The following is a 20,848-nucleotide window of genomic DNA, read 5'->3' on the forward strand; positions in this document are numbered from 1 at the left end:
GAAACCAAGCACCTGCTCTAACAGAAGATGAAACCTGGTTCTAACTTTCACTAAGGAAAAAGGCCACTTCGGCGCACTTTAAATACAACTCTCAGCCCATCCACTGTGCGCTTCATTTCAGAGTAAGTGTCCGGAGCAATTGGAGACTTTACCACAGAGGGGTTCCAGGGCACGTTGTTCCAAATACTGCAGTCTAAAACTCTGATCTCCAGTGATTTCACAGGGGGATAGTTGTTGGCAGCTCAGAAAAGGATAAGTCACTCACGGTCATGTAACATAGTTAGGACTGAAGGAAGCCCCAGTTTTTACAAAACGGACAAACCTTTAGCATTGAAATACACATCGGAGCGTGGACGTAATCGGCCAAGGACTTCTCCAGCAAAAGCCTCCGTAAAACGTCACGGGGAGAAAACGCCTGGAAGCAATTTGTCTGCATAACACGCCGACACCAAAGAAAAATCAACTAAGCAACAGTCTTGAAAATGCTTTATTGAACTGTGTGTCGTATTGTAATGTGCAGATGTGTTTGAAAAGACTACAGCTTGAAAACTGGTTTTGAAAATTCCTCAACAATAAAAAAAAAAATCCCCTCCCGGTTAAACTCCCAAGGTAACCAGAGGGCAGGTGTAAAATCCCCTCCCTCCCCTTTAGAACATTCCATTGCAGAGACTAAAAAGAAAACGAGTCTAGGATTGTATTTTAAAGAGAAATCACAAGTCAGAAACAAAAACCTGGGGTCGGGGTTTTTTTGCCATTTTATATAAGCATCCGCATTTAGGTCTGTGAAAACCCCGCCTGCTTGTTCAAGTCTGTAATTTTACTCTAAGATGTCTGTAATGTGGAAATGGGAAGGCAGAAAGGAAAAAGAAGGGTGAGCACAGTGGAAAAAAACTAGAGAGAAACATGATAATGGTCTAAGCCTAGTTTAAATTTATCAGAAGCTGTGTGCAATTTTGTCTTTATAGTCTAACTTTACATCCCCTCCCTCCCTCTCCCCCCCAAAAAAACTCAAAAAAACCCCCACTGTCTTTGCCTTGGGGCTATTATGAAAGTCTATGCACAAAAACACTGTACATTTTTATACATACAGGATTAATAATATAGGCATGTAGGTGGCATGATTCAATTAAAAGGCTTCTTTTTTTTTTAACTTTATGCCAGAAAAAAAAAATCAAGAAGAAATAATAAATAAAAAGGTGCCAGAGTTTAGCATTAAGAATGCAGTTGTAATATATTGACAAAAGTTTTGGGAAGTCATCTCCCTCGCGCTCTCCAGATACTGACAAGTCTCTGCAAACTAGGAAGCAAATACATAAATAACTCAAAAAACATATGATCGAGACTGTGAAGGCTTTAAAACTAAGACAACATAATTCAGGTTAAACTTTCGTTTTCTTTTAAGACAATGAATAAATGAATCATCTACACCTGAATAAAAACATGTTTAACAGTTTGAATTTTTTTTTTTTTGCTTAACAACCTGGAAAAAAAAAAGAAAAAAAACTTAAAAACAAAATTGAACAAGTATTTTGATTAAAGGGCACACAAAAGCCCTCCCCCCCTCCTTTGCAAGAAGGTTTTGGCATCGGCCTCACTTTTGTGCCTCCCCGAGATGCAAATAAAGCAGGCTGAAACTCCACGTGGATGTCGTGATGGTTAAAGAGAGCAACACAAGGGTCACACTGAGCAAAACGCCACACCCTGGAAAACGACAAGCTGTCCCACTGAAGAGCTTGCGCGACGTGCCAACACAGCACGGACAAAAAAAGGTGGGGACCGACAGACATTATTCAAAAGCTACTCGATGGCCACACGCTGCTAAGCGAGCACTAACTTGGTATTGTAACCTTTGAATAATGGGAAAGCTTTTTTTTTGGTGGGGGAGGGGGAAGGTGTTGTTTATAGTTTTACTCCTTGTATTTAAATTCTCGTTTTAAATGACAAGGTCACTAAAACTCATGCACGCTGCAAAAAACCTCATGCAGTAAAGGTAAACCATCCAAGCAGTTTTTATTCATTAATATTCATAAATACACACAGCAGCTTCATTAGAGATTTCATTTTTTTTTTCGTCTTCAGTTTGAATGTGGAGTATTAGGAGAGCCTTTTTTGCATGTCAAAAGTACAGGGCACAGAGGAGTCTCTCCTCTGCGCTGCAACCTACATTTACCTGCTAGAAGTAAAAATTATTTTAAGTGGAAATGATTATCATATATATCTTTTTTTTCTCTCTCTCTCTCTCTCTCTTCCTTTGAATGTACACAATGTAACAAGAGTGACAGACCTGAAATTACAATCACCAAAACAAACCCAAGATAGTTGTCGTCCACTTTCATTGGCAAATACAGCACAGAGGACATTGTCTGCGAAGTGGGATGTCATCAAAGAGGAGGTGGAGGAGGCTCGTTTCCTTTATTACTCTCTTTTAAATTTAGATTTTCTAAAGCAACATCTAAAGGCATAATATCTACACAGCCCATAGCACCAAAATCGGCCACCTCCCCGCGCTCGTCCTCATCAGAGGAGGAGCTTTCTTCCCGCATCAAAGTGGACAGTAGAAGCTCTTGGACAAACAGACTGCGGTCGGCCCGCTCGCTCTCCATTGACTGACGCTCGGCTTCCGACATCTTGGGGTCGTTCAACCTACAAAGGGAAAGGAGACGCAAGAGGATCAATGGCTGGGGAGTCTGCTGCGCGAGTCAATTAAGACGTAAACCCTGGGCACGTTTGAGAGTTCAGAAATCTTCAAATATTTAAGAGAATTTCTGCCACCCTCACTCCTCATCCTTTGGCACTCTTCCCCTAGTCTCTGCTGAGAACAAGGAGTCACAAATATCTGAGCTCGTACCTCCAGGCCTGAGGTACAGCGGATAGATGCAACGGCACTCAGTGGCTTTCCTGCATAGGTCACCCAGGCACTTCAATGTTCCTTCCATGCTACTCACTCAACCCAGCGCCAGAACATTCTCAGTCTGCCAGAGTCTCACAGATCCAGCAAATGTGCCTTTTTTTTTTTTATAGCAGAGCCTTCAGGCTGTCATTTGAAACCATCAGAATAAGGTTAAAACTGTCCAACTACTTGCTGCCTTACAGTCCCATCCAGATGGGAAGGGCGGAGGAATGGGCTACTGGAGCAGCCTGGCACCTGCGCTGGCAGGGAGGACAAACAGGACAGTGGGTGGGTGCTGTGGAGGTTCACGGTGCCTAGCCCTGAAGAGGCTCCCACCCCCAAAGCTGCATCAGCATAAAGGAAGAAGCTGGCATGGGTGGGGGCAGACCAGGGTGGTTGCTGGGGAGGATAGGAGTAGGCTTCCAATGGGCTTTCAGCCCCAGAATCCCCCAGCGCAGGCCTGTAACTTAAGCCATGAAAACATGTGGTGTAAGTCACTTTTTTCAATAGGGTTTTCTAGGAGGCAGCAGGTCTTTTACCCCCTTGCTGCACTGCCCAGAGCTCCACTGAAGGCCTCCCACCACCACCACAGAGCTCCCCCTCATCTAAATTGGGCTGCCTAAATTGTACCGACAGAAAAACTTCAAAAGGGAAAAAGTACCAGTGGTGGGATCCAAAAATTTTAGTAACAGGTTCCCATGGTGGTGGGATTCAAACTGTGGCGTAGAGCCAATGGGGCTGGGCGGGGCACGACTGGGGCGTGTGTGGGCATTCCTGGGCGGGGCTGTGGCAAGGACACAGCCGCTGCGCCGGTCCTTGGGCGGGAAACAAATGCACGCAGGCGTAGGCTGCCACGCACGCCGGTGCACCTCCTGCTAGACTGCTTCAAGTTCTGCGCGCTACTGCTGAGAGGAGGGGCGTAACTAAGGCAAAAATCACGTGGCAAAATCACCAATTAGTAAACCCCCTCTCGGCACACACAAATAATTAGTAACCTACTCTCGGGAACCTGTGAGAACCTGCTGGATCCCATCTCTGACGCCACGGCTTTGGGTCTTGGGATGTTTGAGTGAATGGAAAAAACACAAGTGGCCCTCTCTTACCTTTACGCACGGAAAAACTTTGCTTGACAAATTTGGGGGCCAAATTATTTCTAGAGGTAATATTTTTGTTTCTCCACCTATTCCTACAAGCCTTGATCAACTGATCAGTGTCATGAAGCTTTTTTACAAAATCCATTACTCTAAACCATTAACACTCTCTGAAGCTTCCTTTCTTATGTCAAGATAGCATTCCTTTCCCGTCAAAAGTAATAATAAATTGAGATTCCTAGGACTGATGTCTGTTACCTCAGGTCTTCAATAGGTTCTTTGTGTTATTTTTCCATCTTTTTTTGTTGATATGCTTAGTAGATTGTCTGAAGGTGTCTAAGATTTTTACGGCTACAAATGCAAGCCATCGGAAAGGTTATGCAAATGGAAGTTATCGCCTCACGTGGTATTGTTCTGCGATTATAAAGACTTTGGGGTACAGATAACTGTTGAGGTGAAATAATGGTTATGCTTTGCCAAAGGCCACACAGCCCAGAAAACCCACAACAGCCAGAAAAGATTGTAAGTTTCAGATCCATGTGAGCCATGTTTTTTTTCAGCCTAGTTACAGGCGAGTTTTTCAGGAGTCAACAATTAATTTTGCAGGCACAATAAATCACAGCTCAACACAGATGAAGAATACTGACCCCTCTCAGTAAATGGAATGCCTGAAATGTCAGGGAAAGTGGAAGAAATGATTGTTCACTGAGGCACTGTTAAAGATACTTTTACAACTGGTATTACACTCTGATCAGAATTTCTCCTTGCTGCTTCTCCTTTCTTAAGAGACAAACCAACTGTCTGTTTCCACACGGGCCAGGGCCTTTACAGCCCTGGCCCCGGCCTGGTGGAACACTCTTCCTCCAGCTGTCCGGGCCCTGTGGGACCTTGGGGAGTTCCGCAGGGCCTGTAAGACGGAGTTGTTCTGCCAGGCCTTTGCAGGAACCAGCCGCTAACGGTGCCCCCCTTGTGGCCTTATCACCTAGGCCACCTACCATCTAATGAGACTCACCATGCCTCCCTTCTCGGGGGAGAGGGAATTTTAAATCTGGAATACTGGACGCCAATTAAATTAAATTAAATTTTTATTTACTGAGATCCACTGCATAAATTAAATTTCAAGTTTTATCGCTGCTTTTAAATGTTTAACTATCTTATATTGTTATTTTAATATGTTGTACACCGCCCAGAGCCCTCCGGGGATGGGGCAGTATAAAAGCCTAATAAAATAAATAAATAAATAAATAGTAAGATGGGAACAGAGTAAGGGCGTCAGCCGTGTACACAAGCAGCAGCCCCTAATGTGAAAGCCCAGGAAAATGATAGTCACTCAGTGGCTTGGGAGTCACATGGGGCTCTTTGACATGTATCCCGTGATTCAGGAAAGCAGGTGAGGCCTTTGCCCAGTGGGGCCTGTAGGTGGCAGGTGGCCCCATGATGAAACAGCGGACCAATGGGTAAACTGAAAGCCCCTCGGAGGTGCTTCAAGCCTGAAATGAAATCAGAAGCAAGGTCAGCAACAGTGCCCACCCCTCTAAAACGAATTACCTGGTAAGGAGGAACTGAGAATTCTGGATAGTCTGCTGACTGTTTTCTGTATTAGATGTGTTGGCTGTTGCTGTCGATTGTGTTATAGTGGTGGTGACACTGCTAGTGTTGGTGCGCCTGGTTGCATTGCGTGCAGTCTCCAGTTGTTGTCGTGCCGCCTGTGCGTGCTGCCGTTCTAACTGCAATTGCATCTGCAGCTGCTGTAACTGAGACGCAGAAGGGCCAGAGGAATTGAGCTGTCCCCCTGCAGAACGCCTCACACCAGACAACTGAGATAAAAGCTCTGTCAATGTGAAAAACAATCGGAGGGGAAGCGTCAGTCTTCTGTGAACGGATTTAATTATTACTGTAAAAACTCCTTGTCACAGTCAACTGCCTCCAGAATACCATCTAACATATTTTTAATTTACCATGGTTATGAAACATGAACAAGACACATTCCCAGTCCTTAGCTCTCAGCCTGCAGCGACCTAACTATTATTCAACCTAACCTACAGCCACTGCTACAACAACTCAGGAGGTGGAAAAAAACAAGGGGGCTTTTCAACAAGTTACAGGACTATCTTTCAAGGTGGCAACTCCTTCAAATGCGAAAGCGTTTAACCATTTGATAGGAAGTAAAAATACAAACACATGAATATTTAAACTGAAATCAAGAGAAGTTGAGATGAGTGTAAAAGTGATTTGCGTATACTCCTGCTTTTAGTTCAAACCACATACACAACTAGAAACACAGCAGAATAATACAGGTACAGACTTTGTTATCTGGCTCTTTTAATGCCTGGGAAACTCAGTTGATCAGGTTGATTGGTAGAGTGGGTGGGGAGAAGAGACAGTGAGACTCAAAGATTGGACCAAGAGTGAAGGTGCCTAGAAAGGCCCTCGGAATACGAAGGGGGCAGGGTTGGGGGAGGAGAGATGAGCCCGCGAGCCACTGAATGAGGTCATGCAGGAGGCACTCAGGATATGGAGGAGAGGAAGTCTCGAAACAAACAAATGTGGTGTAAAGCAACCCACATTCCCCACCAATGCCAGATAACAAAGATGGTGCCGCACTATAAATATTCATAAAGCTTACCAGCTATAGGATCCATGGCTTCCCTATTGCTTGGAGAATATGAACTCTGTGAAGATGAAAACCCACCAGTGGAACTGCTAGTAAAGTGCATGTTTGATCTACGTGCGCGAGGGCCACCCAAACCCCGGCCTGGGTGAAACATTCTACGTACATGCCGAACACCGCTGGATTCATCGTAACCAGTAAGTTAAGGGAAAAAAGGGCCACACTATGTAGTTATTAACACAAAAACACCTGTATTGGAAGAATCAAGCATTAGGATTTGGGGCAAAATTGCTAAAACTGTGCAGCGTTCCTTTTTTAAATTCAAAGTTATACAACAGAGAAAATTCTGGGGCTTAAAACCAGGTCTGGATCAGCTTGTGACCTTCCGTCATCCTCTTTTCGTACCATCAGTGATGCAAGAGATGCCCATGGCAGTTAACCCTTTTTGCGGCATGGTTGGTATCACCCAATCCAAACAGCGTTAGGGTGAATGAATATAGGCTTTCATGGCTAAAGAACAGACCAATAATGATTAATGGTCTCCTTTTCAAGCTTTGCATTTTATTATAGCTTGTCTCAACGAAAGACAGAAGCTCGATTGTGACCAAACACCTCCCCTTTTTGTGTGGGATGCTCCACTGTGGGCGTGGCTCTTCAGGAGAAGACCCACAAACAGAGCATTCCATAGGCAGAAGGGTATTTGGTCACTTCTATTGTTTGGTGAGACAAGGTATAATCTTAAACATTTCTTGCACACTGGTTCTGGTGGGTTTTCTGGGCTGCGTGGCCATGGTCTGGTGGATCTTGTTCCTAATATTTCGCCTGCATTCTGTGGCTGGCATCTTCAGAGGTGTATCACAGAGGGAAGTCTTCAGAGGTGTATCACAGAGGGAAGCACAATCCACTGCCTTGTGGGAAAAAAACCTATAAAATATCAGCCCTCTTCATTGAGGTGACCTCTCACTGGAGAAGGAAGGCAAGGCAATAGGGTAGCCTGATCTCATCAGATCTTGGAAGCTAAGCAGGGTTGGTACTTGGAAGAGAGACCACCAAGGAAGGTTCTGCAGAGAAAAGCAATGGCAAATCATCTCTGCTTTTCATTTGCCTTGAAAGCCCCTTACTCAGGGTTGCCATAAGTTGCCCGGGCCTTGACAGCACTTCGCTCACACACATGGGTATGGTATGTGGGATACTGGAGTTAATAGGCTATTAAGGAATCGCAAAAATTTTAATGGGATTAAAGGACTTCTTGGAGATGCTTCACAGTTAGCGAGTGATACACTAGAAATGCCAGAAATCAAAATGTACACATTCATGCCAGGATACTAAAACAATTGTGTGACTTACTGTGACACCTTGTGCATGCAACTTCCTAATACTGGACTTGCACCCAACACTTGGATTGCATAAAAGCTATGGAGTATGATCAACATGTCAATTTATCAGTAATGTTAAATTGTACATTTTCAGTTACACAAATGGGCTTTCTTTTCTTATACTCTAAATTTTGAGTAGTTTGGCTCTTTAATTACAAAAAGCTACTGATCCCTGTTTTAGATTGACAATGACAGACCATTCTGTCAGAATAACTTTCACCTTTATAGAAAGTAACATCATATTCACCCATTTGTGTGTGTGCACATGAGCACAATCAAGTCACAGGTGACTTATGGCAACCCCAGCATGGTTTTCAAGGCAAGAGGCATCAGGAAGTGTTTCAATATCACCTGCCTCTATGTGGGCTGAATGAATTCTGAGAGAACTGTGACTATCCCAAGGTCACCCAGCAGGCTTCATGTGGAAGAGCGGGGGAATCAAACCTGGTTCTCCAGATGTGAGCTGTCACTCTTAACCGCCACAACATGCAGTCTCTCAATTTCTGTTCTCTATTATCGATGCAATAAGGAAGTGTTCAAGCACTGTTCCGCTGGCCCATCGAGCTGCTGGAACCAAAATAACTCGGGACAGCCCTGCTAGCAAGCTTCCAGAACCTCCCCTTTCAGAATCAACCTCTAGGCAGCTATTAATATATAAAGCAACAACAATCTTGCTGTTCCTTCTTGGACTGGGCAAGGATATTAAATCTCTAGGAGCTCTATGTTCCAGTGTAAGATGAGCTGCAAAGTCATCTGTGACATGATTGGGATCTCCTCCTGGTAATGCTGCACATATTGGACAAATCTGAAACGACAAAGTTAGAAGCTCAGTTTGACTATTTAACAAGGAAAAGTAACAGCTAGATAACAACATACTGGAAAACATAAGCTTTTATTTGGAATCGGTTTTTTGGGGGAAAAACAGTAGTGGCACCTACAACTTCAGGTTATGTTACTCATAAAAGCTCTGCACCAAGGGGGGGGGGCGCTGAAAAGAGGATTAGATATGGAAATAAAACTCATGATGGACTTTAGGGAACTGCTCATAGTTGTTTATAAGCAGAGGACCCTCAAGGACTTGTAAGGGCATCTCATTTCTTCTTCCCCTGTGATTTCTTATTTCCCTTCCCTGAAAGCCCCCAAACATTTCCTCTTTCCCTGCTTCCTTCCTTCCTAACCACCAGCCAGATTATCTTTGCCCCTTGTGTACAACTTTACCTCTTTTCCCCTCCTCCTGGCAACCACGAAAACTCTGACCCAGTTGTGCAGCACTACCCACTATGTCAGGACACAGCTGTGCTGTGCAGTATCTGCAAGGACCTTTGGGGAGCACTTCACATTCCCCAGTATGCCCTTTCCAACACTATTTCTCCGTTACCTCCTCCTGGCAACCTCCATATTCTCTCCGTTGCTCTGCTTCCTTCTCTCCTTCCCACCGGCCCATCTACCTTTTTTCTGCCCCGTCTTCACAATATTTATTGTCTACTTCATTTACACTCTGCCTTTCTTCACAACTGGGACCCAAAGCTGCTGACATCATTGTCCTTCATTTTATCTCTATATCAATCCTGTGAGGTAAGATTGTGAGCCTGTGAGCCTGACAAGAGTGACCAAGTTTCCACCACTAAGTCCTCCTTTCAGGAGAAGATCTTGTGATCTAGGCCAAGCTTTTCCAACTGCTCTCAAGAGGAGCTATTACCTGGAGATGCTCCCTTTTTGACTAGGGAGGTCATGCCCTTAAAAGGTGAGTTTTTCTATTTGCTCAGCCCACCCCCTAGCTGCCTGTCTATTAAGCAAACAAGCTGGAAAGACGGTGCTGTTTCATTAATTATTTGATGTCTGTATTATAACAGGATATTTCATATTCGTTAGCTGCCTCAAGTGTTCTTTTGAACAAAAAGGTGAAATATAAATAAATGAAAACAACCACACACACTCCCCCCCCACACACCTTTTAATGACAGAAAGAAGGCTCGAAGGATGACAATACCGTTTGGCTGCCTAGCAATGGCCACAGAGGATATCTGTTTCTTAGAGTAACAGGAGCTGGTTCCATTATGATGTTTTTTAATTGCCCAACTTCACCTTTTTTTTTAAAAGATTTCAGATTTTCCTGAAAATCTGGAATTTCTTTGGGTTTGCAGAAAAAAGTTATCTGGTCTGTTCATGACCACAATCTCTGGATTTAAATATCCACAGATGGGACCATGTTAAGAATTAGATATATTGATGCTACTTTACTCTCTGGACATGATTGTTCCTATTATCTGATTCAGCTTGGTTATTAAATTTGGTTGCACACTTTATAAACAGGTAATAACAGGAAAGATTTTCAGTATAAAATCCTTTACTCAACTTTATAAACTTAAAAAAAATCTCACATGAACATTAAACAATGAAGTTCTGCGATTAATAATTTACTTTAGTAAGATGTAAGTAGTGGCCCTTTTGTAGGCAAAAAGGTGGGACACGAGGTTTGTAAAATTCATAAAATAATAAACACCTTCAGCTTCTTACACCTTACCCCCTCCCCTTTGGAAATTACAATTTGCATGTAGAAAATTTTTATTCTAGTGTTATTTTCTAAATAAGTTCAAAAATATTAACACTACTGAAAATACTTTTATTTTTGGTTACTATCTCAAACATACATTCCAGGATGAAGAGCCCTTACTTTAAAAATATGGTCTGTCATTCTCAGTTTTCGTTAATATAATCTACAGCATGCAGCTGTTAACAGATTTCTCATGAGTCTCATCTCCAATTTGTTTATTTAATCTATTTATGCAACCTAATAGTAAATGATTATGCAATGCACTATCAGCCAGAAACTTATATCCAGTTTATAAGTGGCGAGAACACAGTCCAACAAAATAACATTTCCAACAATTGTTGGTTTAAATTGAACTTTTCCCAGCCTCAAACTTCTTTTTGAAATATTCTCCAAAGTACGAGCAATTGAATATACTGTGAAAACAAATTCGCATGCACACTTAAGATCCCCAAACACTCATATTTTCATTCACAAACATATTCTTACAAATACAGATGTTACTAGAACACCTTCCAACGTTACAGATCACCATTTCAGTTAGGAATGCCTTCAGTTAACATGAAGTTTAAACATACAATCCAGAAAAATGCTGACATGGGTAACCAGAAAATCATGATGTCATGGAGAAAAGCAATGCTAACATTGAGCCTGGAAAATTATGAAGTAGCAGAAGAAGAGTGTGGATGTATACCCTGCTTTCTCTCCTGTAATGAGACTCAAAGGGGCTTACAAACTCCTTTTCTTTCTTCTTCCCACAACAGAAACCTTGTGACAAGCCCAAATTCACCCAGCAGGAAAGTAGGAGTGGGGAAAGATCTGGTTCACCAGATCAGCGCCTGCAGGCATGTGGAGGAGTAAAGAATCAAACCTGATTCTCCAGACTAGAGTCTACCTGTCAGTGGCGTATTTGCCTAGGGAACATGGGGTACCCCATGTCACTGGGCGCCCTCTAGTGGAGAGCACAAAAATTTCAGGTTTGTTTGTGGGGTTTTTTTGTATTTTCTAGGTTTTTTTAGTTTTCTCAAGTTAGGTGAGTTTTGGTTCAGTGGGTCCAAAGTTATAGACTCCCAAAAGGGGTGCTCCCATCCCCCATTGTTTCTAATGGAAGCTAATAGATGGGGGCTACACCTTTGAGGGTCAATAACTTTGGACCCCCTGAACCAAACTTCACCAAACCTGGGTGGTATCATCAGGAGAGTCTCCTAAAGATACCCTGAAATTTTGGTACTGCTGGCTTAATAATTGCACTCCTGATAGTAGGCACACTCCAAATCTCCCCAGATTCTCCTTTTAAATCCATCCCCTTTGGCATGGACTTAAAGGGAGAATGTGAGGTCTACAGTTTAAACATTGAAAGTGATGCTGTTCCAGGGTAGGGGAGAATCCACCCCCAAACAGCATTATTTTCAATGTTGTTTTAACTGGGGACCCCAAATTCTCCCTTTAAGTTGGATTTAAAAGAAGAATCTGGACTCCCTAATTTAAACACCATTGAAAGTGATGCTGTTTGGGGGTGGATTCCACTGGAGGTGTTTTGTGAGAGATGATGCTGACATTTGTTTGGTAAATGTTTTGCAGGGGGTGATTTGTGAGAGATTTACATGCTTAGTACCCACTTGCACTGGCTTGGAGCTGTTTCTCAGGCTAACAACCTACCTCATAGGGTTGGTGTGAGGACAAAATTAGGAAAGAGAGTTGGTGAGGAGAAAGCCATGTATGTTTTGCTGGGGGTGGGATGTTTTGTGAGCTGGTGCAAAAAATCATTGTTTGGTTGTAGTGGTGGAGGGTGGCTGCCCATACCGAGGGGGGGGGGGGGGTGCGCGCAAACTCAGGTTTTGTCCCCGGGCTCCAGTTTGCTTAGATACCCCTCTGCTACCTGCTCTTAACCACTTCATCATGCTGGACACCAATTAATCACCTCAGTAGGGGTCAAATTAAGTAGGGCATTAAGGGACTTACTGAAACCATCTTGTTTATTAAGCAGCTGCAACTCCTGAAAACACACACTCCAAACAGCCCAATATTTCTTCCTGGAAATACATTGCTCCTCCTACTAGTGCCCTATTGTATGGATGCCAAAGCCAATCTCCCTAACTGCAACCAAAGCGATGTAAAGGTAATAAGCAATATAAACTGTGGTACAAAGCCTCGCTTTGCAAACACTTTAACAAAAAAAAAAACAGCAAAGGGTATGTTTTGACAGAAACAAAATAAGTAGGAAACACCTTCAAAAACTCCACGCATATTTGATTTTGCAATATGGCAGCCACAAGGGAAATAAAACCTGTATTCCTGGGTCAGGGATCCAAACATACTCTCACACACTAGCCTCTACTATTGTGCTGGCAAACAGACCTTTTCCACAGTCATTTGCAGATATATCTCAAACTTTTCTTGGCACGGGACTATACCACACCACCTCTGAGATCCTTTCTGACTGTGAAAAAGTATGTGCTTGGATTCCCTGGTTCCAAAGCCTCGGCTTCTGCCATCACCAGACAACACGATGCTCACCACACCACTGTTTCAGAAGATATAGCATAAACTCTATATATGTGCCAGAATTCCATGTGCAAACTGGCTGTACTAAGGAAGTTAATGTTTAAAAAAACAAGTCACTGTTACTGGGCCACACAAACCAGTTTTTGTTCAAACTCCCACAGGAGAAAATTAAATTTAATTATCCTCTCTCGTTTCAGGGTTAGGCATGACGCTATCCTGATCCTCCTGGCCAACTGAATGGTCAGGAATCAACGTGTTAAGAAATAAAGAGGTAAACTTTCCATAGGAAAAGCTGGTTTCATCGCCTTCCTTTGCAGCCAAGTTCCTTGTTCAGTTATCTCTCTGGGATTTGAGTGAGGTGCACAACCACTACAAGGGAATAAAATGCCCAGTGTAAGAAATGTGAAGACAGTATATATTGCTGCCCTTGTTCTGACAAAGAGGGCGAGTCAAATTAGGCAATTCCCCCCCAAAAAACAAAGATTGCACTCATATCTGAGCAGGCACATCCTAATTTGGGACCAGGGACTGGTCATTTTTATTATTTATTATTTCTTCCTTTTATTGATTTAAATCTCAATTAATATCTGAATGTCACTTCTTAAAACAGAATCCATGACATCCATACACATGTTGTGATGAAGTCTGATTTTATATGTAAAAGAAAGAACTGGGATTTTCAGGACAAGCACTATACACATGATGTCACAGTTTGTGTGTTTATTAATGTGAAAGTTATGCTTTTTTGTGGGAAGAAACACTCTTCTGTCCCATGGCCTTTGCTTCTGGAAAATTCTGGGAGTTTCTGAAAGGAGACAGTCTTGCTGAGGGCCCTTATGTATGTTTACAGTGCCAAGAGAAGCCCCATTTTCACAATTACTGTTCGTAAACCAAAATAAATTCTGTAGTGGAAGATGGCTGCATACTGCCCGTATAAGAGGTTTTGGATTAGGCTCCTGGCTAATAATTTTTTTAAAAATTTGTGTTAAATGCCACCAAACACATTTGTTTTGGCAATTTATCAGTTAGGATCCTGACCTTGATTCTCCAATCTTGTTTCCCCTGGCTCACCACTTTGATCCTTTGCAAAGCGTGCTTAAGGGCCGATCTGGTTTGTGCTGGTACATATGCAAAGCAAAACCTCTTTCTGTGACCACTAGTACTACAGTGCCTCACAACACGGCAAGCATAATGTGGCCGGGGGGTGGGGGGGGTGGGTGGGGGGTGGGCCTCCAGTGGCTAGGCAGAACATGGACTGCTGCTTAATAACTTTCGCCTGCCCATAACTGTGGCACTGAATCCATATCCGTATGCTCAATACTGTCAGAACACTGGATAAAACTTGCATCACACTACCCAACTTGTGACTCAAGTGTGACAAATATTTTGAAGCAGCGGATCTGTGTACTAGTTCTCATTTCTTGAAATGACCTTCCAAGCTTTTCCTCTGCCACTCTTTCATGTGACCTAGCCACAAGCACAGCAGTTCGAAAGACCTACAGTAAGGAAAAATAACTTTAAACTTATAAGAAGTCACACCACACAGCCGAGGCGGAGTGACTTCTGGCTCCCTGTTCAGGGAATAAGACTCTGATGTCTATTCAATGATAAAAGGAACCGTTTGCCCTGGAACAATACCTGGGACACCAGGACACAGCCAGCTTAAGCACAAGAAAATCCAGGTTGGAATAGTGACCCACATTAATGTAACATTACTGCCATCCAGTGGAATCCATCAGAACACGGATCAATATAACACTCAACCCCAGTGCATAATCAGACCAGCCCCAAAGAATAATAATGTCTACAGAAAAAAAGAAAGAAAATAATGCCTACAGAACTGCATACCCAGCTTGTTTTAAGTATATACTTAAAAATAGGTGTCTGATTAAGTATCGTTTATGATTCACTTCAGGGTCTGCACTTATCAAAAGACAACGGAGAGCATTTCCAGAAATATCCATACAATCTTGTTGCCATCTTATTTTGTGTTTAGGACTGAGAGATATAACTGAACCACGCAATATCACATTGACAACAGGTATTTTGCTTTGATGCAAAAAAACCTAAACACCAGCACAGAGGAACAGGGGGCGCTCCTTTGATGATAAAGTTTGAATAATTTGATGAATAGCAGAAACAATTAAATTAGCAAACCCAGTAAGAAACAGTCCTGTGGAATCAAAAGTATAAGGATCATATACAACAATTTTGTTAGTTGGACTGCTGTTAAGTTTCTGTCCCTGGATTTCACTCCTAAAAATACCTCAACTAAGTAGTAAAAAGGCAGGTTGCTACTTTGGGGGGGGGGGGGCACAATTCACTGTAGGACAATAATCACACATACAAAAAATCAACAGTATACAAAATGCCTTCCTAGGTTGTTCCACATCATGGAATGAGGAACAAAGAAAACATTAGCTTTTGTTTTTTACTGGCTTTTATTAATAAACTTAACATTTCCTTTGCTCCTTCACCAAGGCACTTATATAGAGGTTTTTTGATAATATGCAAATTTATCTACAGCTAGACAACAAACAAAGTGCCTTTCAACTGGCTAGCTCATCAACCATAGTGGCAAATGATTTGAAAACTGCACTCAGAGATCTGTGTGTACATTTGTTCTCTTACATCTGAGCTGCTATAAACCAAACAAGGTAAAGCTAGAGTACCAAGACATCCTCCGGAAGGCTCTTCACCAACCCATGAGTAAAAAGTGCTGTTTTCAAGATCTGAGGTATGAGCGAGTAACCTGAATTCCACATACGGCCTCAGGAAGGTCACTATTCTCTCAGTTTCAGGACCACACCTACATCATAGGGCAGAGGTGTCGAACTCATTTGTCACGAGGGCTGGATGTGATATAAGCGTGACTTGGCTCAGCTGGCCCCAGAATGACACCAATGGGGGGGGGGGTGCCTGGACTTGTGAGCCTGCCGTGGGGTAGGGTGACTACCTTGAGAGGCCTGATCAGGAGCAAGGGAGGTTGCCTCAGCTGGCTCACAGGCCTGATAAATTCTCTCAAGGCAGTCAGACCCGGCCCCCCAGGCCACATGTTTGACACCTTGGAATAGGGTCTACCTTACAGGGTGTTTGCAAGGCTCCTTAACATAAGACATGTGAAGAACTCTGAATACGCCAAAGAGCTATACAAATATTATGCAGTATATTATAATTTTTCCCCTTGACGCACCAAAATACAGGCTTTTTATTACAGCAAACATGGAAAAGACTTCCCCAAAGAGTCTTGTACAACACCAAAGCGGTATCTAGAATCACCTGAAGAATTTTTTTAAAGGACAGGATTTGAACTATACTCAATGTATACAGAGCTTGATTCTGGCATGGACAAAAAGTCCTTTTGGCGTGTGTGTGGTGGGGGGGGGGGGGACCCAAACCAAATGGAATGGTTGATGAGACACGGAGCTTGCTTACACCAAGGAGCGGTGAACATTCATTCTCGTTTTTATGAAAGGAATGAAAATTCTCATTCAGATATGGTGGACGGAACGGCAACTTTTGTGGCTGGGGGTCATGCATGAAGCTCTTAAGCTTACCACTTCTGTTGATGTTTCTGCATGTTCTGAAGTAACGTGTTCTTGAAGAGACGTTTCTGTATAACCCATTTTTCCACAATAAGGACAAGTAAACGACTGTGGCTGCTCTACAGAGAAAGCTTCTCCACCATAGTACAAATCTGGAAAAAAACAAAAAAATAGTTGGGCTCATCAAAGATTGCAATTACAGAATAGGAGAAGCCAAAACTCTGACGAACTTTTAACTGAGACAGTAGGACCAAAATTCACAAACTTAGTTTAAAACCTGTACAGTGCATTAGAGGCAGACTGACATATGCAACCGAACTTCTGACTTTACATGGCTAGGCTTTTGTGATACTACTTAATGACAAGTCACCTCTCATTGTCAATCTCGTAACTCACCCGGGGAGAATTTAAAATTTAAGAAACCATCCAAAAGCCTAGTAGCATTTTAGACCTGAATGTCAATCATGCAAATAGAAATCCCAGTGATAAAATGTTTTAAAATACCAGAATATTAAGGCCTTTCCATACGGCCAGTTCAAGACAGACCAGTCCAGGCAACAATTAAAAGGCACTTTGGAAATCATTGTATATCTCTTCTCTCTCCCACAACAAAGACTAAAGCGACCTCAGCACACTGGATTCATACCATTATGTGGCACTATCCCTCAATGTTTAAGGGGTTGTATGCTTGAAGGAACAAAGTACATCCGCTGAAACTGAAACTTCTCTTTTTCACAGAATTGTTTGATAATAATCAAGGCTTTGTTCATGATTTTTTTTACACAGAAAATACTGCTCTCCTCTTACAAGTGGAATTATCTTTCCCCTCTTGCACAAGCCCCAACGATGGCAGTGTCAACTGTGAAAGAGCAGCGGTCAGTGGACTGAGCCTAAAAAAGGTCAAGAGAGCATCCACAGGCCTCAGTGGGCCAGCTCTAAGAACTGAACCTTAGACACCACGAAGGGTTCCTTCTGCTCTGAGATAAAGAGGGCATCTTCATCTTGGGTGATTCCTACCAGCTGCTCAGGGAGGCAGGACTAAAATGGTCACTTCCTGTTTCCCAGGCAGGAATCTCCTAAGCTCAGTTCAGAAGAATGTCAGGAACGGATCTAAGAAACATGGGACATTAACAAGAACAGGTGGAAAACACTATTATGTGTTAGCAATAATGGGGGGGGGGGGGGGAACTGGGAGAAGGGTAAAGAAATAGCCTTCTTCCCTTGGTGCTTGGAACAAAATCACTGGTAGTCCTGGCTGTGCCCTTCATACACCTTACTGCTTTTGCTGGACGTCAGAGGTCTCTTTTTGAGGTGGGTAAGATGCCCTCCTTACCTCAGAGCAGAAGGAACCCTCATAGTAAGTATCCAAGATTACATTCTCACTCTGAAGGGGGGGGGGGCATCTTGATCTTCAGACTTCCAAAAGTAGCGTCAGTCCATCCAGGTGGGAATGCTTATTGTACCACTGCATCCAAAGGATGCATCCGTTGATGAGTTGATCTTGTAATGCCTGACAAACTTTGAAATGGAAGACACCTTACACAGGCCTTCTACTGAAGCTGTGTTGGTAATCACACTTAGAACAAAATGTGCTGTGATGCCTGGAAGAACAGGAATCTTGCTGGCCAAGTATGCTTAGAAGATACAGTGCCTGATACTATCGCTTACTGCTGATCTGGACATCTTCCTTCTGTCGGAGCTGTCAAGGAAATGAATGGAAAACCCATTTCCTTGGACTAAGTGCCCTATGCAGGTTCAATGTGTGTCAAGCTTTTTTTCGTATGTTTTGGTCATGGACAAAAGTACTATAAAAGTATCTCTTGCCTTTGGTGGAACAGAGTGTTAACTTTGGGGATAAATGTAGGGTCTGGTCAAAGTACCACCTTGTCTTTAAGGAAGACACACAGCCTTTTCCCAGCTGATAAGGCTCCCAGTTCTGAGATCCTTCTAGCTGAAGTCACTGCTATTAAAACAAGGTTTTTATGTGTAGCCATTTAACTGGTACCTCTCTCAATGCTTCAAAGTGAGCTGTTGCCTGAGTTGACAGTAAGATGTGTAACCTCCATGTAGGAAGTCTGTGAAAGATGGGGGGGGGGGGCACTGATCTGCACCACCCCTCTGAGGAACAAGTGATTTGAGGGTGTCTAGTCATTTGAATGCCTGCTATCAGAGGCACTATTGTTGCTATCACTGTTACCTGATGATGCAAGTGGAAGCCTTAAGCTGCTGATGGACCCCATCACGCAAGAAGACTAATATTTTACCCAGACCTGTGTTTAGAGGGTCAACTTGGTTGTGATGGCACAATCTCACAAAGGTTTTCCATGTGGAATTGTATAAATGCTTTGTGGATATTTTCCTAAAAGCCATGATAGTTTCTGCAACTTCTGGAGTGCAGCATTGGTCCAGCAACCTGTTCCTTTCAAGGTTGTTTTATGGATAATTCCACTAGAGATGAGAACCAGGATCTGTAAAGCCACCCTGGAGTTACAAAGATCACTAACACCTACTCCTGGGGTATTTTCCTAAATGCCAATGATATCACTGGAAGTGGCAGGAAGGCATGCAGTAGCCTTTGAGTAATCATGAAGTTAAGAGCATTCAGTTCTTCTGTCTAAGGACTGTGGTATCTGGAAAAGAACTATGATACTCAATAACTAGAAACCAAGGTGGAAAGGTCTACCCTTGGGCGACTGAATTTGATCACAATTTGTTGGAAGATCTTCTCCTTGAAAGATCACTCATTATCATCTGCCTGCTCAACCAGCTGGCTTATATGTTGAGTATCCTTGATAGTGCTTGGCAGAATATTAATTGCAGGTATGTTTCTGCCCATGAGAGGAATGTTCTGTACTTCTCGATGCAAGGTGGATGATCTAGACCAGAGGTCTGCAACCTGCGGCTCTCCAGATGTTCATGGACTACAAATCCCATCAGTCCCTGTCGGCATGGCCAATTGATGGCAGGGGCTGATGGGATTTGTAGTCCATGGACATCTGGAGAGCTGCAGGTTGCAGACCCCTGATCTAGACCCCCCCATTTGCTGATATGACCCTTAGAAGAGATGCTGTTGATGAGGATGTGATGGTCCCTGACATTTTCCTGGAATTGTAGAGGTGCCTTCTTATTATACTTGATCTTAGCCAAAAGGTCAAGAAGTGATTCTAGTGACAGCTTCTTGAAGGGTCTAAGTTCCAGGATGTTGATACTCAATCTCTTCTCTTTCTCTGTCCAAGAACCTTGGATTGGGGGCCCTTGTAGGCTTCTGAGCTGGACAGACTGGCATATAAGGTTGTCCTCAACTTAGACTGTTGGCTTTGGTTCACCAGATCATACTCTGTCTCACTGGTAGAGGCAAGGTCGTTTTATTTTGAAGGATCTCCCCTTTGTAAAGATGGAGGAACCCCTGTAAGCAGATGAGTCTACAGAACGGAGTCCATACATGAAATCATAGGTCCCTGTAGATGGGTCAAAGACTTAGCTGGGTGAAAAATTAGCCATGGCTGTAGCCTTGGCCATATTTGAAATCTTGGTGACCTTTTCCTGCAGCAGAAATAACATGACTGCCAAGTGCTGTAGTTTCTGAGTTGGGATAAGATTGCTTTTCTCTCGGTTCAGGAGATAGGCATGAGCTTCCAAGACCTGTCTGTATCTTTAAAGGCCTATTGCCTGGATAATGAACAGCCCAGGATGTCATCCAGATATGGATGGATTTGTATTCCCAGTCTCGGAGTCAATGTCACTCAAGTCACCAACATCTTGAAAAAAACTCGAGGAGCCAAAACCAGTCCAAGGAAAAGTGCTCTGAATTCAAAAGTGCAGATCCTGGTAAGAGAATCTCAGAGATCTGTGGTGCCCTGCGTAAATAGGAATATGAGGGTATGCTTCTGTGAGGTAAAATGAGGCCATGAAGGACCTAGGATCCAGGGCTTTGGAGACTGAACAGAGAGTCTCCATGCAGAAGCTTTTTTTGCCACAAATCTGTTCATGGATTTGAGGTTGAGAATGGCTCGTTAGTCCACATTATTCTGGGAAACTATAAAGCAGAAGGAGTAGACTCGTGAGCAATGGAGAAAAGGGGCCCGTCACCCTTGTTTTCAGCAGATGTTCTATGGCAGCTAAAGTACTGGTGTATTTTTGCCCCCTGGACGAGTTGGAGGAGAGATAAAACTAATCTGGGGGAAGACTGGTAAACTCTATAACATAACTGAATTGTAAGAGTTGTTGAACCCAGTGATCTGACTGTGATTGTAGCCATTGTTTTCTCTGCTGCTGTAGC

At 43.1% G+C, this 20,848-nt stretch overlaps 1 protein-coding gene across 2 annotated transcripts in view; it reads right to left on the reverse strand.

Moving 5' to 3' along the window:
* Nucleotides 1-469: 469 nt before the first annotated feature.
* Nucleotides 470-20,848, reverse strand: part of KCMF1 (potassium channel modulatory factor 1) — a 72,723-nt gene continuing 52,344 nt past the window's right edge. For both annotated transcript variants that reach the window (XM_048503719.1, XM_048503718.1), the window contains 5 exons: nucleotides 16,582-16,721; nucleotides 8,672-8,773; nucleotides 6,608-6,782; nucleotides 5,530-5,812; nucleotides 470-2,643 (listed from right to left, as the gene is read on the reverse strand). In XM_048503719.1, coding sequence (XP_048359676.1) covers nucleotides 2,382-2,643; nucleotides 5,530-5,812; nucleotides 6,608-6,782; nucleotides 8,672-8,773; nucleotides 16,582-16,721 — 962 coding nt within the window. In that variant the 3' untranslated portion in view covers nucleotides 470-2,381. The remainder of the gene's footprint in view (nucleotides 2,644-5,529; nucleotides 5,813-6,607; nucleotides 6,783-8,671; nucleotides 8,774-16,581; nucleotides 16,722-20,848) is intronic.

The sequence above is a fragment of the Sphaerodactylus townsendi genome, linkage group LG07 (genome assembly GCF_021028975.2).
Source record: "Sphaerodactylus townsendi isolate TG3544 linkage group LG07, MPM_Stown_v2.3, whole genome shotgun sequence".
Taxonomy (NCBI): domain Eukaryota; kingdom Metazoa; phylum Chordata; class Lepidosauria; order Squamata; family Sphaerodactylidae; genus Sphaerodactylus; species Sphaerodactylus townsendi.